Consider the following 26,397-nt stretch of genomic DNA (forward strand, 5'->3'; position numbering starts at 1 on the left):
TGTGAAGACTTACAGAAAACGTTTGACCTCTGTCATTGCCAACAAAGGGTATATAACAAAGTATTGAGATAAACTTTTGTTATTGACCAAATACTTATTTTCCACCATAATTTGCAAATAAATTCATTAAAAATCCTACAATGTGATTTTCTGTTTTTTTTTCTCATTTTGTTTGTCATAGTTGAAGTGTACCTAGGATGAAAATTACAGGCCTCTCTCATCTTTTTAAGTGGGAGAACTTGCACAATTGGTGGCCGACTAAATACTTTTTTGCCCCACTGTATACTGTATTTTATTGTACTGTATTTTAGTCAATGCCACTACGACATTGCTCATCCTGATATTTATATATTTCTTAATTCCATTCTTTTACTTTTAGATGTGTGTGTATTGTTGTGAATTGTTAGATTTTACTGCACTGTTGGAGCTAGAAACACAAGCATTTTGCTACACCCGCAATAACATCTGCTAAATATACTGTATGTATGTGACCAATAACATTTGATTTGATTTGAATTAAATAAGGCTATGTAACTGAATGTCTAGAATTAAAACAAAATACAACATTCTAAAAGTCGACCCAACTCTCTAAATACATGGCTCTGCCCTCAAGAACATACAGTGCCTTGCGAAAGTATTCGGCCCCCTTGAACTTTGCGACCTTTTGCCACATTTCAGGCTTCAAACATAAAGATATAAAACTGTATTTTTTTGTGAAGAATCAACAACAAGTGGGACACAATCATGAAGTGGAACGACATTTATTGGATATTTCAAACTTTTTTAACAAATCAAAAACTGAAAAATTGGGCGTGCAAAATTATTCAGCCCCTTTACTTTCAGTGCAGCAAACTCTCTCCAGAAGTTCAGTGAGGATCTCTGAATAACCTAATGTTGACCTAAATGACTAATGATGATAAATACAATCCACCTGTGTGTAATCAAGTCTCTGTATAAATGCACCTGCACTGTGATAGTCTCAGAGGTCCGTTAAAAGCGCAGAGAGCATCATGAAGAACAAGGAACACACCAGGCAGGTCCGAGATACTGTTGTGAAGAAGTTTAAAGTCGGATTTGGATACAAAAAGATTTCCCAAGCTTTAAACATCCCAAGGAGCACTGTGCAAGCGATAATATTGAAATGGAAGGAGTATCAGACCACTGCAAATCTACCAAGACCTGGCCGTCCCTCTAAACTTTCAGCTCACACAAGGAGAAGACTGATCAGAGATGCAGCCAAGAGGCCCATGATCACTCTGGATGAACTGCAGAGATCTACAGCTGAGGTGGGAGACTCTGTCCATAGGACAACAATCAGTCGTATATTGCACAAATCTGGCCTTTATGGAAGAGTGGCAAGAAGAAAGCCATTTCTTAAAGATATCCATAAAAAGTGTTGTTTAAAGTTTGCCACAAGCCACCTGGGAGACACGCCAAACATGTGGAAGAAGGTGCTCTGGTCAGATGAAACCAAAATTGAACTTTTTGGCAACAATGCAAAACGTTATGTTTGGCGTAAAAGCAACACAGCTGAACACACCATCCCCACTGTCAAACATGGTGGTGGCAGCATCATGGTTTGGGCCTGCTTTTCTTCAGCAGGGACAGCGAAGATGGTTAAAATTGATGGGAAGATGGATGGAGCCAAATACAGGACCATTCTGGAAGAACCTGATGGAGTCTGCAAAAGACCTGAGACTGGGACAGAGATTTGTCTTCCAACAAGACAATGATCCAAAACATAAAGCAAAATCTACAATGGAATGGTTCAAAAATAAACATATCCAGGTGTTAGAATGGCCAAGTCAAAGTCCAGACCTGAATCCAATTGAGAATCTGTGGAAAGAACTGAAAACTGCTGTTCACAAATGCTCTCCATCCAACCTCACTGAGCTCGAGCTGTTTTGCAAGGAGGAATGGGAAAAAATGTCAGTCTCTCGATGTGCAAAACTGATAGAGACATACCCCAAGCGACTTACAGCTGTAATCGCAGCAAAAGGTGGCGCTACAAAGTATTAACTTAAGGGGGCTGAATAATTTTGCACGCCCAATTTTTCAGTTTTTGATTTGTTAAAAAAGTTTGAAATATCCAATAAATGTCGTTCCACTTCATGATTGTGTCCCACTTGTTGTTGATTCTTCACAAAAAAATACAGTTTTATATCTTTATGTTTGAAGCCTGAAATGTGGCAAAAGGTCGCAAAGTTCAAGGGGGCCGAATACTTTCGCAAGGCACTGTAGCTGCCCTAAGAACAAACATAGAATAATGAACACTCCAATCTCCTCTCTCTGCTCCAGCAGCAGCAGCTCTGCTCTCACCTCAGCTCTGAGCCCGTCTAGGTCTCGGCAGCAGGCTAATAACTGGCGGACCGGCCAGGGAGACTCCACCATCTGTTTAACCATCTCCAAACCCAGGCCTCGGGTGGCCCCCGGGTTCAGGACGCTGCATGCTTTAGCTGCCATTTCTTCTCGTTTCAGTCTCTGCCTCGACCTGGAGTATGTGACTGTTCAGGGCTCTTCCTTCTCACCCCCTTTATAACGTCAATTATTTTCATTGAGTGTTTATTCTGTAGCCTCACCACACCCAGTCCACATTAGATTGTGTATATGAGGTATGCTGAGATGTGTGTGTGTGTGTGTGTGTGTGTGTGTGTGTGTGTGTGTGTGTGTGTGCGTGCCATGAGCAGAAGGGGTTGTGTATGGGAAATTAAGGATGTTAATACCATACCTGATGGTTGCAAATGAAATAGAACCCACTGGGCACTCCCTGGTTGAATCAACATTCTTTCCATGTCATTTCAATGAAATGACGTTGAACCAACGTGAAATAGACGTTGAATTGAGTCTGTGCCCAGTGGGAAGTTACATCATGTAAACTGTGATGAGGGCTAAGCCAACAGTAGGAATGGGGACGCAGCCTGGGCTGCAGCTAAAAGCTGTGTGTCCATCGAACAATGGAAGATGAATGAGGTAATGTAAACAACTCAGCTTTGGGAGCAGAAGGTGGATCAGATTCAGGGAGCTGATGAGAGGACGCTTCCCAAGGCCTGGACAAACCGTCACCTGAGTGGCGCAGTGGTCTAAGGCACTGCATCTCAGTGCTAGAGGCGTTACTACAGACCCTGGTTTGATCCAGGGCTGTATCACAACCGGTAGTGATCGGGAGTCCCAAAGGGCAGCGCACACTTGGCCCAGCATCGTCCGGGTTAGGGGAGGGTTTGGCCCAGCGTCGTCCGGGTTAGGGGAGGGTTTGGCCCAGCGTCGTCCGGGTTAGGGGAGGGTTTGGCCCAGCGTCGTCCGGGTTAGGGGAGGGTTTGGCCCAGCGTCGTCCGGGTTAGGGGAGGGTTTGGCCCAGCGTCGTCCGGGTTAGTTGAGGGTTTGGCCCAGCGTCGTCCGGGTTAGGGAAGGGTTTGGCCGGGGTAGGCTGTCATTGTAAATAAGAATGTGTTCTTAACTGACTTGTCTAGTTAAATAAAATGAAGTGGAATGCACTTGGGCCAGCACTGTGGTTCTTAGAGGGAGGTGAATGACTCATGATGACGCTGCTCATGGGAGGTGATATAGCTGATTTCCCTCTTAGTGACACCCTTAATCATCCTACTACTGCCACACACACAATGACAGGGATTTATTGTGTTAGAGGGTAGTGTGTGTTTCCTTGCAGGAGTAATCTAATCTATTGAGTCATTAATAACAACTGTATATTTGTTTGTGAGTGTGTGAGTAGGTTCGAGTATAATAGTAGAGGCAGTGGGTTTCTGTGAGAGTAGGACTGAATGTGAACCAGTGTGATAAATGGAAAGTGAAGGAACCCTGTTACATAAAATGGTGGTCATAATGGTGGTCTATTTAAGCAATAAGGCCCGAGGAGGTGTGGTATATGGCCAATACACCACGGATAAGGGCTATTCTTAAGCACGACGAAAAGTGGAGTGCCTGGACACAGTCCTTAGCCATGGCATATTGGCCATATACCACAAACCTCAGAGGTGCCTTATTGCTATTCTAAACTGGTTACCAATGTAATTAGAGCAGTAAAAATACATGTTTTGTCATATCCATGCTATACAGTCTGATATACCATGGCTGTCAGCCAATCAGCATTCAGGGCCCGAGCCACCCAGTTTATAATTATATATATATGTTCTGTATGTTTATAAAACGCATAGGGCCGTATTCAATCTGTATCACTGAAGTTCAGCGTTACAGCACGGTTAAAATGTAAAGGCAATGTCCCCACGTTTTCGGAGACTGCATTCAGACCATTAGGGGATTCATAAGGATAGGAAAACACCTCTATTGATATGCATAGCCTTCAGAGCAGACTGGCACCAATACAAACATATGATCACAGCAAGCCATAACTGGGGGAACAAGATACACTGGCACCAATACAAACATATGATCACAGCAAGCCATAACTGGGGGAACAAGATACACTGGCACCAATACAAACATATGATCACAGCAAGCCATAACTGGGGGAACAAGATACACTGGCACCAATACAAACATATGATCACAGCAAGCCATAACTGGGGGAACAAGATGGCACGGCAGCCAAGCCTGGCTACAGTGTGAGAGTATAATGACAGCTTTGAAAATGAATTGGAAATCAAACTGAGCCATTGAAAGAGTAGATGTATAGCAACTTTAATATTTACATATTTCCATATCTGTTGAAACAGCACTGAATGAGGGCACTTCTAGTGCAGGGATGCTGAGCAGCATTCTCACCACACGGTGGCGCCACCATCTCTGCAAAACCTCTGCTGGGTTTTAGACAAAGATTCACACGGCTTTCAAGACCTTGGTCTCCACATGCATGACTCTCCAACATGCATGACAATACTAGAATAGCGAGCTGGTTGAGGAGACGTGGGGAAGGGTAAACACTAAATAACTAACTAATTAACAGAGACAGAAAGGCTGGCCTTGGCCATTTGGAACTATCCATAAAGTTACATGAATCAGTAAACGAATATTAGCTTTGTTCAAGAGATACTCATCGACTGGGTCGCTCCTTAAAATCTTTTCCCTTTCTTTCTGAAGACAGTACATGGTGTTATAGATCATCCAGCATTAGTGTATGCCTGCTAGCTCTCTAATTGTGGAAATTGACAGGTGATCACTGCTCTTTGGCTTCCTCTGCTGCTGGTGAGCTAAAAGAGGAACGTGGGAACTGACGGAGAGTTAAAGTAACAGTACGATCAGATAAAAAGGTACAGAAAATATTCATGAAACCCCAGATCAGCATACTGTTGGCTCGGCTGCAATCACCTCGACACACACAACCACATAGAGACAGAAAAATAACAGTCATTTGGAAATGTGTTCCTTTGGCTGTCCAGATATAAATGTCAGTGTCTGGCTCATAACATACATACAGTACATGCACATACATAAATACAAATACAAGGTCATAGAATGCACTTCTGTGTCCCCAGCTCTCCACTCTCCACTTTCTACAGCTTGTAGAAAAGGTCCATGCATTTGAGAGTTTCCGAATACAAAACTAAGTGACAGCTGTGGCTGTCTGTCCAGAGTAGATGTGGAACATGTGTCCTTCCCTATAGAATATCCCCCCCCTCTCTCTTTCTGTTTCTCTCTCTCTTTCTCTCCCTTGCTCTCTCTCCGTCTCTCTCGCGCACTCTCTCTGTCTCTCTCTCTCTGTCTCTCTCTCGTTTCTTTCTCCACTCACACTATGCTGCTGAGTTCTGTTGTCTACGCTCATAAATGGGTGCTGTTCTGTGTGTCGAACCTGTGGCCCTCGGAGCGGCTGTTGCTGACCTTCCTCGTGCCCCCCTGGTTAGGCAACAGAGACAGAGGGTCTGGTCTGATCAAGTACCTGGACATGGGACAAACACACACCAAGACACACTTAGATGAATAATACATTTAACAAATGCTTATACGTTCTTAAAACAAGTTATAAACCATTATACCTGCAGGCTTTTTTATGAAGGGTTACCCACTTAACTTTAGTGATTTCTTCCTGAGTGAATGTGCAAGACTTAATTTAAGTTGGACCAGTATATTGAGGGAAATTGTGTGAAATTGCCTTCTGATGATGTATGATTTGACTGAGCCATCAGGATATTGTGTACTCACACCACATCGTGCAGCTCCAGCCTGGTGTCAGGAGAGGGGTTGATGAGGATGTAAGACAACCTGTTGCCCTGGTCCGTCATCCCATCTGACACAGGAAGTACACACCACAAGACAGGAAACTCAGAAGATACCAATTAAGTTGTTCCTTAGTAATGTTGACAAAAAATAGTGGAGGAAAACACAAAGCTATGAACAAACAGTTCTATTCCATTAGGCAGGGACAGTGCAGTGCTACATGACCACACATCCACCCCACAGAACATATCTAACAGTACTCACTGAATCCTGTGGCTGAGAGGCCCAGGTGTTTCATGCGCGTGCGGACCAGAGAGTTGAGCTCCTGTCTCTCAGAGCGTCTGAACAGGGTCAGTCTCTGCTGGCTGATCCTCTCTGCAGCGCTTCCTGTGGCCCCCTTCGACCCGCTGGGCCCCCGACCCCCCTTCCTACTCAGCCTTCTGGCCCACTGCATGCTCTTCCGCCGGAGGAGGGGGTGGTCCGAGGAGTGGGAGGAAGAGGAGGGGGGCTCGGAAGAGGTGGAGTTGCGGTGGGGACCCCTCCGGGACAGCAGGGGCTCTCTGGGCTCTCTGGTGTCCTCGTAGTCCTCCACTGTGATGGACACCTGGGACTGAGAGAGAGACACACACACACACAGCTCAGACCAATATCAAGCAGCAGCTGTTTCTATTGTGAGTTGTTATTGAGTGAGTTTAGTTTTTATTTTGGGTGTTGATGTTTTATCACTAAAACATCATGATGATGTACAGCTTGGTGTCATTGACTCCTGTAAATGATGATCTTTCTGTCCAGACAGGTACCTCAGAGACTGGTAACTTTTGGGCTTCAGTGCGGTAGATGCCGATGGGGATGTCACCAGTGGAGGAGCACAGTTTCTGGTAGAGTCGACCATAGGTGCGGATCCACAGGTCCTCCTCAGTGATCTTCATCTATGAGACCCCAAACACCCCACCTTCATCATCCTCAGTTCCAGGCAGCTACATTAATACCCCTTCAACCTCAGTACCAGGCAGCTACACTAAAGTTCCTTCAACCTCAGTACCAGGCAGCTACATTAATACCCCTTCAACCTCAGTACCAGGCATCTACACTAAAGTTCCTTCAACCTCAGTACCAGGCAGCTACATTAATACCCCATCAACCTCAGTACCAGGCAGCTACACTAATGTCCCTTCAACCTCAGTACCAGGCATCTACACTAAAGTTCCTTCAACCTCAGTACCAGGCATCTACACTAAAGTTCCTTCAACCTCAGTACCAGGCATCTACACTAATGTCCCTTCAACCTCAGTACCAGGCAGCTACACTAAAGTTCCTTCAACCTCAGTACCAGGCAGCTACATTAATACCCCTTCAACCTCAGTACCAGGCAGCTACACTAATGTCCCTTCAACCTCAGTACCAGGCAGCTACATTAATACCCCTTCAACCTCAGTACCAGGCAGCTACACTAATGTCCCTTCAACCTCAGTACCAGGCATCTACACTAAAGTTCCTTCAACCTCAGTACCAGGCAGCTACATTAATACCCCTTCAACCTCAGTACCAGGCAGCTACACTAAAGTTCCTTCAACCTCAGTACCAGGCATCTACACTAAAGTTCCTTCAACCTCAGTACCAGGCATCTACACTAAAGTTCCTTCAACCTCAGTACCAGGCAGCTACATTAATACCCCTTCAACCTCAGTACCAGGCAGCTACACTAATGTCCCTTCAACCTCAGTACCAGGCAGCTACACTAAAGTTCCTTCAACCTCAGTACCAGGCAGCTACATTAATACCCCTTCAACCTCAGTACCAGGCAGCTACACTAATGTCCCTTCAACCTCAGTACCAGGCAGCTACACTAAAGTTCCTTCAACCTCAGTACCAGGCAGCTACATTAATACCCCTTCAACCTCAGTACCAGGCAGCTACACTAATGTCCCTTCAACCTCAGTACCAGGCAGCTACACTAAAGTTCCTTCAACCTCAGTACCAGGCATCTACACTAATGTCCCTTCAACCTCAGTACCAGGCATCTACACTAAAGTTCCTTCAACCTCAGTACCAGGCATCTACACTAATGTCCCTTCAACCTCAGTACCAGGCATCTACACTAAAGTTCCTTCAACCTCAGTACCAGGCAGCTACACTAATGTCCCTTCAACCTCAGTACCAGGCAGCTACACTAAAGTTCCTTCAACCTCAGTACCAGGCATCTACACTAAAGTTCCTTCAACCTCAGTACCAGGCAGCTACACTAATGTCCCTTCAACCTCAGTACCAGGCAGCTACATTAATACCCCTTCAACCTCAGTACCAGGCAGCTACACTAATGTCCCTTCAACCTCAGTACCAGGCATCTACACTAAAGTTCCTTCAACCTCAGTACCAGGCAGCTACATTAATACCCCTTCAACCTCAGTACCAGGCAGCTACACTAAAGTTCCTTCAACCTCAGTACCAGGCATCTACACTAAAGTTCCTTCAACCTCAGTACCAGGCATCTACACTAAAGTTCCTTCAACCTCAGTACCAGGCATCTACACTAATGTCCCTTCAACCTCAGTACCAGGCATCTACACTAAAGTCCCTTCAACCTCAGTACCAGGCATCTACACTAATGTCCCTTCAACCTCAGTACCAGGCAGCTACACTAAAGTTCCTTCAACCTCAGTACCAGGCATCTACACTAATGTCCCTTCAACCTCAGTACCAGGCATCTACACTAATGTCCCTTCAACCTCAGTACCAGGCAGCTACACTAAAGTTCCTTCAACCTCAGTACCAGGCATCTACACTAAAGTTCCTTCAACCTCAGTACCAGGCAGCTACATTAATACCCCTTCAACCTCAGTACCAGGCATCTACACTAAAGTTCCTTCAACCTCAGTACCAGGCAGCTACATTAATACCCCTTCAACCTCAGTACCAGGCAGCTACATTAATACCCCTTCAACCTCAGTACCAGGCAGCTACACTAAAGTTCCTTCAACCTCAGTACCAGGCAGCTACATTAATACCCCATCAACCTCAGTTCCAGGCAGCTACATTAATACCCCTTCAACCTCAGTACCAGGCAGCTACATTAATACCCCTTCAACCTCAGTACCAGGCATCTACACTAATGTCCCTTCAACCTCAGTACCAGGCAGCTACATTAATACCCCTTCAACCTCAGTACCAGGCATCTACACTAATGTCCCTTCAACCTCAGTACCAGGCATCTACACTAATGTCCCTTCAACCTCAGTACCAGGCAGCTACATTAATACCCCTTCAACCTCAGTACCAGGCAGCTACACTAAAGTTCCTTCAACCTCAGTACCAGGCATCTACACTAATGTCCCTTCAACCTCAGTACCAGGCAGCTACATTAATACCCCTTCAACCTCAGTACCAGGCAGCTACACTAATGTCCCTTCAACCTCAGTACCAGGCAGCTACATTAATACCCCTTCAACCTCAGTACCAGGCAGCTACACTAATGTCCCTTCAACCTCAGTACCAGGCAGCTACACTAATGTCCCTTCAACCTCAGTACCAGGCATCTACACTAATGTCCCTTCAACCTCAGTACCAGGCATCTACACTAAAGTTCCTTCAACCTCAGTACCAGGCAGCTACATTAATACCCCTTCAACCTCAGTACCAGGCAGCTACATTAATACCCCTTCAACCTCAGTACCAGGCAGCCACACTAATGTCCCTTCAACCTCAGTACCAGGCATCTACACTAATGTCCCTTCAACCTCAGTACCAGGCAGCTACATTAATACCCCTTCAACCTCAGTACCAGGCAGCTACATTAATACCCCTTCAACCTCAGTACCAGGCAGCCACACTAATGTCCCTTCAACCTCAGTACCAGGCAGCCACACTAATGTCCCTTCAACCTCAGTACCAGGCATCTACACTAATGTCCCTTCAACCTCAGTACCAGGCAGCTACACTAAAGTTCCTTCAACCTCAGTACCAGGCATCTACACTAATGTCCCTTCAACCTCAGTACCAGGCATCTACACTAATGTCCCTTCAACCTCAGTACCAGGCATCTACACTAATGTCCCTTCAACCTCAGTACCAGGCAGCTACACTAATGTCCCTTCAACCTCAGTACCAGGCAGCTACACTAATGTCCCTTCAACCTCAGTACCAGGCATCTACACTAATGTCCCTTCAACCTCAGTACCAGGCAGCTACATTAATACCCCTTCAACCTCAGTACCAGGCAGCTACATTAATACCCCTTCAACCTCAGTACCAGGCAGCCACACTAATGTCCCTTCAACCTCAGTACCAGGCATCTACACTAATGTCCCTTCAACCTCAGTACCAGGCAGCTACATTAATACCCCTTCAACCTCAGTACCAGGCAGCTACATTAATACCCCTTCAACCTCAGTACCAGGCAGCCACACTAATGTCCCTTCAACCTCAGTACCAGGCAGCCACACTAATGTCCCTTCAACCTCAGTACCAGGCATCTACACTAATGTCCCTTCAACCTCAGTACCAGGCAGCTACACTAAAGTTCCTTCAACCTCAGTACCAGGCATCTACACTAATGTCCCTTCAACCTCAGTACCAGGCATCTACACTAATGTCCCTTCAACCTCAGTACCAGGCATCTACACTAATGTCCCTTCAACCTCAGTACCAGGCATCTACACTAATGTCCCTTCAACCTTAGTAAAATCTAAGCAGGGCTGTATCCTATACATTATATTGTTGATCATCACATTTCATAGCTTTCTGATGATAACTATTGAGAACATGAGCAGATGAGTTACTCACAGCACAGAGGAAGCCTGAGCCAGGCATGGAGTCTAGTCCCAGCAACAGTCTGGTGATGGAAATCATGTAGTCCTTCACAAAGGACTGGTGGGAACACACAACAAACAACAGAGGGTCATTGAGTAATAAAGGGGAAATACAAATATTGTAGACTGAGTTTTGAAATATGGAGCGCTGCTGTGCTGGGGTGAGAGTTCAGACTAACCTGATACAGTAGAGTATCCAGCATGCTGACACTGAACACTTTCCCAGCAGCGAAGGGTAGACGAAACATGAAGACCAGGTTGGAGCCCCTCTCTCTCTCTTTCTATCAGATCACCATACACAGGAATAAGAAAACAGGGAGAGAGAGACCGCGAGAGAGAGAGACGGAGAGAGAAAGACAGGGAGAGGGTGACAGGGAGAGAGAAAGACAGGGAGAGGGAGAGACAGGAGAGAGATAGGGAGAGAGAAACAGGGAGAGAGAAAGACAGGGAGAGAGAAAGACAGGGAGAGGGAGAGACAGAGAGAGAGATAGGGAGAGAGAAACAGGGAGAGAGAAAGACAGGGAGAGAGAAAGACAGGGAGAGGGAGGGAGAGACAGAGAGAAAGACAGGGAGAGAGAAAGACAGGGAGAGAGAAAGACAGGGAGAGAGAAAGACAGGGAGAGAGAAAGACAGGGAGAGGGTGACAGGGAGAGAGAAAGACAGGGAGAGGGAGAGACAGGGAGAGAGAGAGAGACAGGGAGAGAGACGGACAGGGAGAGAGAGAGAAAAGAGCCATTCAATTCCACAACCACCTAAAAGGAAGTGATTCCCAAACCATCCATAACAAAGCCATCACCTACAGAGCGATTAACCTGGAGAAGAATCCCCTAAGCAAGCTGGTCCACTCCACAGAGCCCCAGGAGAGCAACACAATTAGACCCAACCAAATCATGAGCAAACAAAAAGATAATTACTTGACACATTGGAAAGAATTAACAAAAAAAACAGAGCAAACTAGAATGCTATTTGGCCCTAAACAGAGAGTACACAGTGGCAGAATACCTGACCATTCTGACTGACCCAAACTTAAGGAAAGCTTTGACTATGTACAGACTCAGTGAGCATAGCCTTGCTATTGAGAAAGGCTGCTGTATGGAGACATGGCTCTCAAGAGAAGACAGGCTATGTGCTCACTGCCCACAAAATGAGGTGGAAATTGAGCTGCACTTCCTAACCTCCTGCCCAATGTATGACCATATTAGAGATACATATTTCCCTCAGATTACACAGATCCACAAATAATTCCAAAACAAACCCAATTTTGATAAACTCCCATATCTACTGGGTGAAATAACACAGTGTGTCATTACAGCAGCAGGATTTGTGACCCGTTGCCACAAGAAAAGGGTAACTAGTGAAGAGAGACAGGAAGAGAGCGAGAGAGACTGGAAGAGAGAGGGACAGGGAAATGGAAAAGCATTACAATAATGGAGTACCACTTCCTTTTGACATTCCCACATGACCCATCATTAGATGATCTGACTAGGATGGTCCGACTCACCACAGAGAGTACCATAATACAATGTTACCTTCTCCAGCTTGGAGAGAGCCAGGGAGTAGTGGTCTTTGACTTTGAACTGCATGAAGCGCATGTTGGCTGGGTGGGTGAGCTCAGTGATGATGCTGAGGGCTGGGAACAGTCTGGGAGGACAGAGGAAAGAGACACAATCAAATTATTAGACATAGAGTGCTTGCTGAATGCAGATATCTATGAACGCACACAAACAACTGTTGGATTGTGCAGGATGGTATGGTGTGATGGATGTATAATGATTGTGTATGGCTGAGCAGCCCACCTAAAGAGGGTCTGGACGTTGACTATGGTCTTGGCGTCGGCCATGTAGTCCTCCTCAGCGATCATGGAGCTCTCCTTGTCAACCACCACCATGGTGTCAGCAAACGTCACCCCACAACGCAGCAGACTGTCCAGGCTAGAAGGAGAAAGAGAGAGGGAGGGAGAAAGAGAGAGGGAGGGAGAAAGAGAGAGGGAGGGAGGAAGAGAGAGGGAGGGAGGAAGAGAGAGGGAGGGAGAAAGCGAGAGGGAGAGAGAAAGAGAGAGGGAGGGGGAAAGAGAGATACATGGGGAAAGAGAGAGGGAGGGAGAAAGAGAGAGGGAGGGAGAAAGAGAGAGACATGGGGAAAGAGAGAGGGAGGGGGAAAGAGAGAGGGAGGGGGAAAGAGAGAGGGAGGGAGAAAGAGAGAGGTAGGGAGAAAGAGAGAGACATGGGGAAAGAGAAAGGGAGGGGGAAAGAGAGAGGGAGGGAGAAAGAGAAAGGGAGGGGGAAAGAGAGAGGGAGGGAGAAAGAGAGAGGGAGGGAGAAAGAGAGAGGGAGGGAGAAAGAGAGAGGGAGGGAGAAAGAGAGAGGGAGGGAGAAAGAGAGAGGTAGGGAGAAAGAGAGAGACATGGGGAAAGAGAAAGGGAGGGGGAAAGAGAGAGGGAGGGAGAAAGAGAGAGGGAGGGAGAAAGAGAGAGGGAGGGAGAAAGAGAGAGACATGGGGAAAGAGAGAGGGAGGGGGAAAGAGAGAGGGAGGGGGAAAGAGAGAGGGAGGGAGAAAGAGAGAGGTAGGGAGAAAGAGAGAGACATGGGGAAAGAGAAAGGGAGGGGGAAAGAGAGAGGGAGGGAGAAAGAGAAAGGGAGGGGGAAAGAGAGAGGGAGGGAGAAAGAGAGAGGGAGGGGGAAAGAGAGAGGGAGGGAGAAAGAGAGAGGGAGGGAGAAAGAGAGAGGGAGGGAGAAAGAGAGACATGGGGAAAGAGAGAGGGAGGGAGAAAGAGAGAGGGAGGGAGAAAGAGAGAGGTAGGGAGAAAGAGAGAGACATGGGGAAAGAGAAAGGGAGGGGGAAAGAGAGAGGGAGGGAGAAAGAGAGAGGGAGGGAGAAAGAGAGAGGGAGGGAGAAAGAGAGAGGGAGGGAGAAAGAGAGAGGGAGGGAGAAAGAGAGAGACATGGGGAAAGAGAAAGGGAGGGGGAAAGAGAGAGGGAGGGAGAAAGAGAAAGAGAGGGGGAAAGAGAGAGGGAGGGAGAAAGAGATAGGGAGGGGGAAAGAGAGAGGGAGGGGGAAAGAGAGAGGGAGGGAGAAAGAGAGAGGGAGGGAGAAAGAGAGAGGGAGGGAGAAAGAGATAGGGAGGGGGAAAGAGATAGGGAGGGGGAAAGAGAAAGGGAGGGAGAAAGAGAGAGAGAGGGAGAAAGAGAGAGGGAGGGAGAAAGAGAGAGGGAGGGAGAAAGAGAGAGGGAGGGAGAAAGAGAGAGGGAGGGAGAAAGAGATAGGGAGGGGGAAAGAGAGAGAGAGGGAGAAAGAGAGAGGGAGGGAGAAAGAGAGAGGGAGGGGGAAAGAGAGAGGGAGGGAGAAAGAGAGAGGGAGGGAGAAAGAGAGAGGGAGGGAGAAAGAGAGAGGGAGGGGGAAAGAGAGAGAGAGGGAGAGGGAAAGAGAGAGAGAGGGAGAAAGAGAGAGGGAGGGAGAAAGAGAGAGGGAGGGAGAAAGAGAAAGGGAGGGGGAAAGAGAAAGGGGCTTGGGATTATAGAACTTGTGTTTTGAGACAGAAAGATTGGAACAGAACTGACATTGTCCATATACAAAGAAATAGCAGTGAGCAGGATTGACAAACTGATGTGATATACAGTACAGAACAAAGTCAGTCCATATACAGCTTCGGGGGGGTGTAGCTGCTCCAGTATGAATTAGCAGTAGAGGAAAAGAAGTAGAGTAGGAGTGAAAAGCAGATGATGCCACCAGGGTACTGAGGAGGATTCTCTTACTTGTCAATGGAGCCCACTGTGTAGAACACCATTGGGAACCAGCAGATGGCCTCCAGGAAGTCTGGCTCAGGTCTGAATCAATCACAACACATATGGATTACCAGGAGACCCATACAGCACAAACCTACACCTACCACAACAAATAAACAGGCTCCCTGCAGTGGTAGAGATAGAGAAGTAGCATGAGTCCCAGATCCGTTTGTGTTGTCTTGACAACTCCTGTAACTCTCATTATCTCTTATTATTGTCATGCGTCAATCACCATAGGAGTTGGCAAGACAGCACAAACAGATCTGGGAACCAGGCTACTAGAGAACCCCCAATCAAATCAAATGTTATTTGTCACATTCACCGAATACAACAGGGACCTAGACTTCCGGTACCACTTGCCGTGCGGTAGCAGAGAGAACAGTCTATGACTTGGGTGGCTGGACCTTACAGTGAAATGCTGACTTACAAGCCCTTAACCATCAATGCAGTTTGAAGAAAAAAAGTGTTAGAAAGTATTTACTAAATAAACTGAAGTACAAAATAATAAAAGAGCAACAATAAAATAACAGTAACAAGGCTGTTTACAGGGGGTACCGGTACAGAGTCAATGTGTGGGGACACAGGTTAGTCAATGGAATTCAGATAATTAGTACATGTAGGTAGAGGTAAAGTGACTGTGTTTAGATAAATAATTGAGAGTAGCAGCAGCGTAAAAACAAAGGAGGGTGTCAATGGAAATAGTCTGGGTGGCCATTTGATGAATTGTTCAGCAGTGTTATGGTTTGGGGGTAGAAGCTGCTGTTAAGTAACCTTTTGGACCTAAACTTGGCGCTCCGGTACCCATTGATGTACCGGGCTGTACGCACTACCCTCTGTAGTGCCTTGTGGTCAGAGGCCGAGCAGTTGCCGACAACGATGAGACAGCCAATAGGGAGGAGGTCAGAAACCTGGCAGTGTGGTAACAGGACAACAACCTCTACCTCAACGTGAGCAAGACAAATGAGCTGACTACAGTGGACTACAGGAAAAGGAGGGATGAACAGGCCCCCATTCACATCGACGGGGCTGTAGTGGAACGGGTCGAGCGTTTCAAGTTCCTTGGTGTCCACATCACCAACAAACTATCATGGTCTAAACATACCAAGACAGTTGTGAAGAGGGCACAACAACACCTTTTCCCCCTCAGGAGACTGAAAAGTCTTGACATGTGTCCCCATATCCTGAAAAGGTTCTACAGCTGCACCATCAAGAGCATCCTGACCGGTTGCATCACCGCCTGGTATGTCAACTGCTCGGTATCTGACCGTAAGGCGCTACAGACGGTAGTGCAAACGGCTCCAGTACATCACTGGAGCCAAGCTTCCATCCAGGACCTATATACTCGGTGGTGTCAGAGGAAGGCCCAAAATATTGTCAAAGACTCCAGCCACACAAGTCATAGATTCTATTATCTATGTATAGTCACTTCACCCCTACGTACATGTACAAATTACCTCGACTAACCTGTACCCCCGCACATTGACTCGGTACCGGTACCCCCTGTATATAGACTCGGTACCGGTACCCCCTGTATATAGACTTGGTACCGGTACCCCCTGTATATAGCCTCGGTACCGGTACCCCCTGTATATAGCCTCGGTACCGGTACCCCCTGTATATAGACTCGGTACCGGTACCCCCTGTATATAGACTCGGTACCGGTACCCCCTGTATATAGACTCTGTACCGGTACCCCCTGTATATAACCTCGGTACCGGTTCCCCCTGTATATAGACTCTGTACCAGTACCCCCTGTATATAACCTCGGTACCGGTTCCCCCTGTATATAACCTGGGTACCGGTTCCCCCTGTATATAACCTCGGTACCGGTACCCCCTGTATATAGCCTCGGTACCGGTACCCCCTGTATATAGACTCGGTACCGGTAACCATGTATATAGCCTCGGTACCGGTACCGCCTGTATATAACCTGGGTACCGGTTCCCCCTGTATATAACCTCGGTACCGGTACCCCCTGTATATAACCTCGGTACCGGTTCCCCCTGTATATAGACTCGGTACCGGTTCCCCCTGTATATAACCTCGGTACCGGTACCCCCTGTATATAACCTCGGTACCGGTTCCCCCTGTATATAACCTCGGTACCGGTTCCCCCTGTATATAGACTCGGTACCGGTTCCCCCTGTATATAGACTCGGTACCGGTTCCCCCTGTATTTAACCTCTGTACCGGTACCCCCTGTATATAACCTCGGTACCGGTTCCCCCTGTATATAACCTCGGTACCGGTTCCCCCTGTATATAACCTCGGTACCGGTTCCCCCTGTATATAACCTCGGTACCGGTACCCCCTGTATATAACCTCGGTACCGGTTCCCCCTGTATATAACCTGGGTACCGGTTCCCCCTGTATATAACCTCGGTACCGGTTCCCCCTGTATATAACCTCGGTACCGGTTCCCCCTGTATATAACCTCGGTACCCCCTGTATATAACCTCGGTACCGGTTCCCCCTGTATATAACCTGGGTACCGGTTCCCCCTGTATATAACCTGGGTACCGGTTCCCCCTGTATATAACCTCGGTACCGGTACCCCCTGTATATAACCTGGGTACCGGTTCCCCCTGTATATAACCTGGGTACCGGTTCCCCCTGTATATAACCTCGGTACCGGTACCCCCTGTATATAACCTGGGTACCGGTTCCCCCTGTATATAACCTGGGTACCAGTTCCCCCTGTATATAACCTCGGTACCGGTCCCCCTGTATATAACCTGGGTACCGGTTCCCCTGTATATAACCTGGGTACCGGTTCCCCCTGTATATAACCTGGGTACCGGTTCCCCCTGTATATAACCTGGGTACCGGTTCCCCCTGTATATAGACTCTGTACCGGTACCCCCTGTATATAACCTGGGTACCGGTTCCCCCTGTATATAACCTGGGTACCGGTAACCCTGTATATAGACTCTGTACCGGTACCCCCTGTATATAACCTGGGTACCGGTTCCCCCTGTATATAGACTCTGTACCGGTTCCCCCTGTATATAACCTGGGTACCGGTTCCCCCTGTATATAACCTGGGTACCGGTTCCCCCTGTATATAACCTGGGTACCGGTTCCCCCTGTATATAGACTCTGTACCGGTACCCCCTGTATATAACCTTGGTACCGGTTCCCCCTGTATATAACCTGGGTACCGGTAACCCTGTATATAGACTCTGTACCGGTTCCCCCTGTATATAACCTGGGTACCGGTAACCCTGTATATAGACTCTGTACCGGTTCCCCCTGTATATAACCTGGGTACCGGTTCCCCCTGTATATAGACTCTGTACCGGTACCCCCTGTATATAACCTGGGTACCGGTTCCCCCTGTATATAACCTGGGTACCGGTAACCCTGTATATAGACTCTGTACCGGTACCCCCTGTATATAACCTGGGTACCGGTTCCCCCTGTATATAACCTCAGTACCGGTTCCCCCTGTATATAGACTCTGTACCGGTACCCCCTGTATATAACCTGGGTACCGGTTCCCCCTGTATATAACCTCGGTACCGGTTCCCCCTGTATATAACCTCGGTACCGGTTCCCCCTGTATATAGACTCTGTACCGGTACCCCCTGTATATAACCTGGGTACCGGTTCCCCCTGTATATAACCTCGGTACCGGTTCCCCCTGTATATAGACTCTGTACCGGTACCCCCTGTATATAACCTCGGTACCGGTTCCCCCTGTATATAACCTCGGTACCGGTTCCCCCTGTATATAGACTCTGTACCGGTACCCCCTGTATAGAGACTCGTTGTTGTTATTTTATTGTGTTACTTTTTATTAAATGTTTTACTTTAGTTTATTTAGTCAATATTTTCTTAACTCTGTTTCTTGAACTGCATTGTTGGCTAAGGGCTTGGAAGTTAGCATTTCACCTGTGACAAATAAAATGTGATTTGATTTTTGATTTTGATTTGAAATATAAAGTCGTGGCTGCTGTGTGCAGAGAACAGTGGGAGAGCAAAGCGCTACACGGCCATGACTCAGCTTTTCATTGTAATTTTATTGGATTACACTTTAATATGCCCATATTGGGGTTTTGCACCAGGAGAAACCACAGTAATATTTCATATTATGTGCACAGTGCACTGCAGAGTGCCCATAAACTCTTGAAACACAGACATTTTCATACAGTAAATTCTGTTAATGGAACTCTTAAAATGAGACCATCCCTTCTTCCCTGACAGTGTGTTTAAAGAGGGCCTCTCCAGGACAAGTCTCTCTATGCTCCACCTACAGTGTGGTTACACCATAGAGACTTACAGTGTTCTATATATATGTAATCCTATAGTTTCCTGCAGTGTGGTTACACCATAGAGATTTACAGTGTTCTATATCTATGTAATTCTATGTTTTCCTGCAGTGTGGTTACACCATAGAGATTTACAGTGTTCTATATCTATGTAATCCTATAGTTTCCTACAGTGTGGTTACACCATAGAGATTTACAGTGTTCTATATCTATGTAATTCTATGTTTTCCTGCAGTGTGTCTGTTTCCACTCACATGTTCTCCAGTAGCAGCACGATGGGGTTGAGCTCTTTCTTGGGGCGGTAGTAAGCCCTCAGGGGCGCGATAAAGTTGTACAGTCCGTTTCCTGCACTCTCCGCCGACACGATGATCAGCTTGTTCTTAAAGCCGTACGACCGAGCGTCCTCGAACGGGATGTGGTGGCAGGCCTGTAGGAGGGAGATGACACAGGAAAGACACAGGAAATACATTGGATTACATGAAGGTCATCATCATCATCAAAGAGGGGTCAGGTAGTTAGGATGGTTCTAGTTGAGGATAAGAAAGGCAGAAGTCGTCTGATTCCCACCTTGTCCAGGCGCAGGCAGCAGAAGGGCATTTTTTCCTGCAGCAGGTGACACAAGGCAGGGGAACTGCCAATGTACGGAGAGTTCAGCGGGTACCCCTTCACCCACCTGCCACACACACACACACACACACATACACACACACACACACACATACACATTTACACCTGGGTCTGAGGACACAACATGGCAGGACTTAAACAACCTAATTCAAACACACATTAGACCTCAGGCAACTCCTAAACACTTACTCGCAGCGTCCACCCCAACACTGGCCATTCTCGTCTCCGTCCCCCTCATCCTTCCCCTCGTCCCCGCCCTCGTCCTCTGATTGGTCCCCCAGCGGGTCGAAGGTTGCCGAGTTGACCCCGTCCACCAGCTCCAGGACAGGGGCGATGCTGTGGCGTCTCTCCTCGGCAGAGTCTGCTGTGGCTGGGAGGGCCAGGGTGTTAGCGCCCCCCAACCCCCCCTCTGTCCGGCTGGCCCTGCCACCTCCACCTCCCCCACTGCCCATGGTCATGCCCCCCGGGCCCTGGCCCTCTGGGCTGCTGTCACTGGAGTCCTGCAGGTCAATGGCCACCGTGCCTACGGGGGACAGAGGACACATACAATCACTCATACAGTCTATGACCAGTCCACACCCTTAGTAGAAAACAGTTATAGCATTGTCCTGTCCATACAAGCACAGGCTAAAGGGAAAATGTGCCCTACAACAAACACAGATACAGATGCAAACATAGCGCACAGGGCAAGCACAGATCCAGAATCAGTACTATTTGGATTTGTGAGAGTACCAATGTGCTGTGACTGGGAGTACCATTGTTCTCTCACAAAGCCAAATAGTATTGATTGTGGATCTGTGCTTGCCCTGTGTGCTATGTTTGCATCTGTGTCTGTGACTGTTCTGGGGCACATTTTCACCTTCAAACTTGAGAACCAGAAGTCCCAGAGTTCTCCACCAGGGGGTGTGGTTGTAAAAACAAAACAAAAGGAAACCTACATGCCAGATACATTTCACTGGGTTGGCAGATGCTCTTATCACCAGAGACGTACAATCAGATATGGTTTTATTCCTCATACAACTGTTAGGCTTCTAACATCTGCCTATTGTGGATCAACATGTAAAACATGTCCTAATCTGTGCCATGTACATGGATCAGGAAAGATCTGCCTATTGTGGATCAACATGTAAAACATGTCCTAATCTGTGCCATGTACATGGATCAGGAAAGTCAGAATTGTATAATAAGAAACATTATGCTAAGTGCACTTGGACAAAGGTTCTGAGTGTAACTGTGTCACGGTGAGTCAGTGAGACTGACCCATGCTGGCGATGATGCTGTGGACAGGCAGTCTGGTGAGTCCATGGTAGATGGTCTGGGGCCCCACCCCCCTGTCACTGCCCTTGGGGCCCCCCCGCGTGGGCTCTCTGTGGCCCCTGACAAAAGCTGAGTTCTCCTCCTTGGAAATGTTGATGTAGAAGCAGGTGTCTGAGCCGCCCATGATGTGGCCGGGACCTGGGTTCAGCAGGATGTTGGCATTTTCCAGCCTCCGCACTCCAATCAGACACACACCATACCTGACCGAGGAGGAGCGGATCAGATACAGGAAATGTGTGTGTTTGTGGTTAATAGCGTCTGCTAAATGACTAAAATGTCAAATGTAAACTTTGTGTATGTCTGCTTATTGACTCACTTCTTGTGTGCGTGGAAGGAGGCGAAGGTGAAACTCTTCCCCTGGTACTCCCCAAAGAACTTGCTCTCCTCCAGACAAATGTGATGCACCTCATTGGCCGAGCAGCGGCGGTAGGTGCGCTGCCACTGGTCAGCTGAGCATGCCCCGCCCTCCCTGAGACACGATCAGGGAAAGGATTGGTCATTAGGGGACAGAGTTGACCTTTTAAACAGCGTTGCACGCAGCTTCCCTTTCAGCATCAACCACACATCAAAGACACTTCCCCTCAAGGCTGCAGTGTTAACACTTTACAACGGTGTCAGAAACCAATCAATAACTCAATCAGCACTGAGACACACACAGGGACACAGACACTATCAGAGCAACACAGCTACCAAGATAGACGCTGCTGAACGCTACACATCGAGAGAGTTTCACACATGGGCTGTGTTCACCTTGTCTGCCTTTAGAAAGGATGAGTTGAGAGACAGGAGGTGAGAAAGGAAGGGTGTGGGGCGGAGAGTGTGGCTGTGGGTGGCGGTGATGTGAGAAGGACTGCATTACAGAAACAACTGTCGTCTGTAAATAATAAATTGACCATTTCATGGGGACAGCATGCCTGGCCGAGTTAATGTCACCGCACATCAGGGATACTGAGGGAGGGGGAGGGAGTTGTCGGTGGTTTAGGAGGACAGTGACACACACTGACCTGTTGAGGGGCTGGAAGGCTCCTGCATGTTGCCTGAAGGCCTCTGGGGGTGCTGTTCTGAAAGTAGAGGGGTGGAGGGGGCAGCAGATAGAGGATCATGACTGGTCATGACTGGTCAGGGGTTAAGAGGATCATGACTGATCTGGGTTTAAGAGGATCATGACTGCTCTGGGTTTAGTCAGTAGTCGATCTACCATGAATAATCTGCTGTGTACAGCTCAATGTACTCAGCATTTGTTAGGCCAAAGGACATACTTCACTGCCTCTGTCTGGTACCACCCACGCCCATTGGAAAAAGAGTGTGTGTGTGGGTTTGTGTGTGTGTACTCACTGTCCTCTAGAGGAGTGGATCAACAGGGTGATGAGGGTGGAGGTAGCAGGACACACACAGTTCAGGGCCAACATGGCATACTTAAACTCCTCTTCACACACCACATGATCTGCAGACAAAGGCAGCAAAGGAGACAAACCAGTAACACTCAGTATACAGTAATCAAATCAAATTCAACTTTATTAGTCACATGCACCGAAACACAACAAGTGTAGACCTTACCGTGAAATGCTTACTTACGAGCCCTTAACCAACAGAGCAGTTCAATAAAGAGTTAAGAAAATATTTACCAAATAAACTAAAGTAAAAAAAAAACAGTAAAAAGTAACACAATAACATAACAAAAACAAGGCTATACACAGGGTGTACAGGTACTGAGTCTACACTACCGTTTGGGGTCACTTAGAAATGTCCTTGTTTATGAAAGAAAAGCACATTTTTTGTCCATTAGAATAACATCAAATTGATCAGAAATACAGTGTCGACATTGTTAATGTTGTAAATTACTATTGTAGCTGGAAAAAGCTGATTTTTAATGGAATATCTACATAGGCATACAGAGGCCTATTATCAGCAACCATCACTCCTGTGTTCCAATGGCACGTTGTGTTAGCTAATCCAAGTTTATAATTTTAAAAGGCTAATTGATCATTAGAAAACCCTTTTGCAATTATGTTAGCACAGCTGAAAACTGTTGTTCTGATTAAAGAAGCAATAAAATTTTCCTTCTTTAGCCTAGTTGAGTATCTGGAGCGTGCTAGCAAAACAGTGTCTTGTCTGTGCTAGCAAAACAGTCTTGTAGCGTAGCATCATTTGACCACTTCCGTATTGAGCGAGTCACTGGTACTTCCTGCTTTAGTTTTTGCTCGTAAGCAGGAATCAGGATGATAGAATTATGATCAGATTTGCCAATTGGAGGGCAAGGGAGAGCTTTGTATGCATTTGTGTGTGTGGAGTAAAGGTGGTCTAGTGGATGTGTCTTCACAGATAGGTAGTGGGTCAAACATGCTCTGTCTTCTCTGCTGTACCTGTGTGCAAGAGTGAGTGCATTTCTTTGTCTGTCTGATCATTCGTCTGTGTGTGTGCCTTTGTGTGTGTGAGAATATAGGTGTGTGCGTCCATGTGAATGTGTGTGTGTGTGTGTGTGTGTGTGCATATGTGCCTGTGTGTGTGGCATCTAGAATGTGTGTGTATGGATTTGTCAGCCCCTAAAGCCACCGTATTAGTGCAGGTGCATCCCAAAGGCTGTGGTAATTGATATCTCAGTCAGAGGCTGAGATGAAGTCTGGCCTGTTAGCTAAGTGTAAACGCTGTGGTTTATGCAGAACACTAATTAAATCTGATGGAATTAAAACATCTTCATTAATCTCAACATCATTTACCCAGATGCTCCCTCCCTCCCTCCATCAAGTAAGCTGCATCAGGTGAATTTACACTATGATTTAATCTATTATTAACTCAATGGCACATACTTGACAAAACAACAGGATGCAATTAGCAGACAAATAAATATACATTCGTCAAATAGACAGTCAACTCCCTGTCATGTCAGATTATTTTCTCTTCTCCTCCTTAGGGCATTGTCTCTTTTTATCCCTTCAATTTACATTCTGGGTTGTTTGTACCCCATCAGTTTATATTCTGGGTTGTTTGTACCCCATCAGTTTATATTCTGGGTTGTTTGTACCCCATCAGTTTATATTCTGGGTTGTTTGTACACCATCAGTTTATATTCTGGGTTGTTTTTACCACTTCAGTTTATATTCTGGGTTGTTTGTACCCCATCAGTTTATATTCTGGGTTGTTTTTACCACTTCAGTTTATATTCTGGGTTGTTTGTACCCCGTAAGTTTATATTCTGGGTTGTTTTTACCCCATCAGTTTATATTCTGGGTTGTTTGTACCCCATCAGTTTATATTCTGGGTTGTTTTTACCACTTCAGTTTATATTCGGGGTTGTTTGTACCCCATCAGTTTATATTCTGGGTTGTTTGTACCCCATCAGTTTATATTCTGGGTTGTTTTTACCCCTTCAGTTTATATTCTGGGTTGTTTTTACCACATCAGTTTATATTCTGGGTTGTTTGTACCCCATCAGTTTATATTCTGGGTTGTTTGTACCCCATCAGTTTATATTCTGGGTTGTTTGTACCCCATCAGTTTATATTCTGGGTTGTTTGTACCCCATCAGTTTATATTCTGGGTTGTTTTTACCACTTCAGTTTATATTCTGGGTTGTTTGTACCCCATCAGTTTATATTCTGGGTTGTTTGTACCCCATCAGTTTATATTCTGGGTTGTTTGTACCCCATCAGTTTATATTCGGGGTTGTTCTTACCTGTTCAGTTTATATTTTGGGTTGTTTTTGTATTTCTTTGCTCTATATCTTATTTTGGGGTTAAGGGGACCTGGCAACACCCCTGCAGTGCAGTGTCTAATTAAAGGACCTTTCACACTCTCACACACTTAGCAAAGGCCTGGGAAGGAGGGAGAAAACGGAACCAGCCTGAACAAACATAGATAACACCCATCACTCCACCTTCACTGCTCCTGCCTTGTCTGTTTCTCTTGTTTTTCGGCTACCTTCTCTCTCATCTCTTTGTGACAAAAAAACAATATAGAGTTATGACCAATAAAATGAGGCTCAGGGAGCAGTCATTTTCCCTGCTGTGTAATTCTTGATGACATCATATGCTGTAATCAGTGGACAAATATTATTAGTGGTACAGTGTTTGGTACAAATGAGATCTTGGCCTTAAATGCCCAGGTGTGCTTTGCATATCGATTGTCGACAGAAACGTTGGTAGCTAGAATTGTCCAGCCTCGCCTCTCGTGCCTCAGGAGAAGGTTAGTAGCTAGTAAACACATAAAAGCAATGAGACACAGGTCCTTTCTGTCTAGCAGCTTTCTTCCAATAGACTCACCAACAGAGAGGAAAATGTTGTTGATGATGATAATATTTGTATAAATTACAGGCATAGTGGGATAGAAAGAATGTTTGGATCATAATATGTACCCAAATGAGAAAAAAAATTGTATTCACTGTAGTGTTTTGCAGATTTCACTTTGGTATTCACTATAGTATATACTACAGTGAATACTCTAGTATTTACTATAGTTTTGCAGATATGACTGTAGTATACTGTACAGTTTAGTATAGTATAAATAACCGGCCGCGACCGGGAGGTCCGTGGGGCGACGCACAATTGGCCTAGCGTCGTCCGGGTTAAGGAGGGATTGGTTGGTAGGGATCTCCTTGTCTCATCACGCACCAGCGACTCCTGTGGCGGGCCGGGCGCAGTGCGCGCTAGCCAAGGTTGCCAGGTGCACGGTGTAGCCTCCGACACATTGGTGCGGCTGGCTTCCGGGTTGGATGCGCGCTATGTTAAGAAGCAGTGCGGCTTGGTTGGGTTGTGTATCGGAGGATGCATGACATTCAGCCTTCGTCTCTCCCGAGCCCGTACGGGAGTTGTAGCGATGAGACAAGATAGTAGCTACTACAACAATTGGATACCACGAAATCGGGGAGAAAAAGGGGTAAAAAAAGAAGAATAAAAAAAAAAGAATATTTCTGGAAAATGTGGGGTAGGTGCAACATAACACAAAAATATGACAAGGGTTTGAGTGAGAGGACTAGCTGGTGTCTTCAAGTGGCCACACACCCCTCCAGTGTGGGCACAGTTCCCAAGTCATTTCAATACACTCAAAGAGTCTTCAACTATAAGGTGTTTTACTTTAGTTCTCCTAGCAGTGTCGTTGAGGAAATGTAGAGCACGTTGGAACACAGCTCTGCATCCCTGCCTTTACACAACTACTGTTGTTGTTCACGCAACCAGTAACGGTCCATTATAAAATCGCAATCTGGGTCAGGTGGGCATGATTTGAAAGCTTGTTCTATTGCCAACATGAATGATAAACTAAATGATAAATGATAAACTACAATCTTACGGTGTTAGGCTTTCACAATGCTATTAGAAAAGCAGGTCGTACAGTGTGCATAGAACGGAGTCACGAGTTCATTCAGATTCGGAAAATGTTCATCATAATACAACAAACAGGTTCATTCGGTTCTACTATTCTTTCTACTGACTCAAACATAGTGATCAGAAACATTGACACTGGATAGGACATGAG

The 26,397-nt window shown here is 46.5% G+C and overlaps 1 protein-coding gene across 1 annotated transcript in view; it reads right to left on the bottom strand.

Annotated features, from left to right (window-relative positions):
* Positions 1-4,637: 4,637 nt before the first annotated feature.
* Positions 4,638-26,397, bottom strand: part of LOC110485208 (potassium channel subfamily T member 2) — a 95,872-nt gene continuing 74,112 nt past the window's right edge. Inside the window, exons 15-30 of the mRNA XM_036941419.2 lie at positions 22,264-22,372; positions 21,933-21,989; positions 21,245-21,397; positions 20,872-21,128; positions 19,801-20,134; positions 19,552-19,657; positions 19,239-19,411; positions 14,684-14,755; positions 12,728-12,862; positions 12,461-12,572; positions 11,111-11,212; positions 10,906-10,989; positions 6,927-7,055; positions 6,391-6,736; positions 6,112-6,196; positions 4,638-5,848 (exon numbers count right to left, since the gene is read on the bottom strand). Coding sequence (XP_036797314.1) covers positions 5,731-5,848; positions 6,112-6,196; positions 6,391-6,736; positions 6,927-7,055; positions 10,906-10,989; positions 11,111-11,212; positions 12,461-12,572; positions 12,728-12,862; positions 14,684-14,755; positions 19,239-19,411; positions 19,552-19,657; positions 19,801-20,134; positions 20,872-21,128; positions 21,245-21,397; positions 21,933-21,989; positions 22,264-22,372 — 2,372 coding nt within the window. The 3' untranslated portion in view covers positions 4,638-5,730. The remainder of the gene's footprint in view (positions 5,849-6,111; positions 6,197-6,390; positions 6,737-6,926; positions 7,056-10,905; positions 10,990-11,110; positions 11,213-12,460; positions 12,573-12,727; positions 12,863-14,683; positions 14,756-19,238; positions 19,412-19,551; positions 19,658-19,800; positions 20,135-20,871; positions 21,129-21,244; positions 21,398-21,932; positions 21,990-22,263; positions 22,373-26,397) is intronic.

The sequence above is a fragment of the Oncorhynchus mykiss genome, chromosome 13 (assembly GCF_057628025.1).
Source record: "Oncorhynchus mykiss isolate SJ-2025 chromosome 13, ASM5762802v1, whole genome shotgun sequence".
Classification (NCBI taxonomy): domain Eukaryota; kingdom Metazoa; phylum Chordata; class Actinopteri; order Salmoniformes; family Salmonidae; genus Oncorhynchus; species Oncorhynchus mykiss.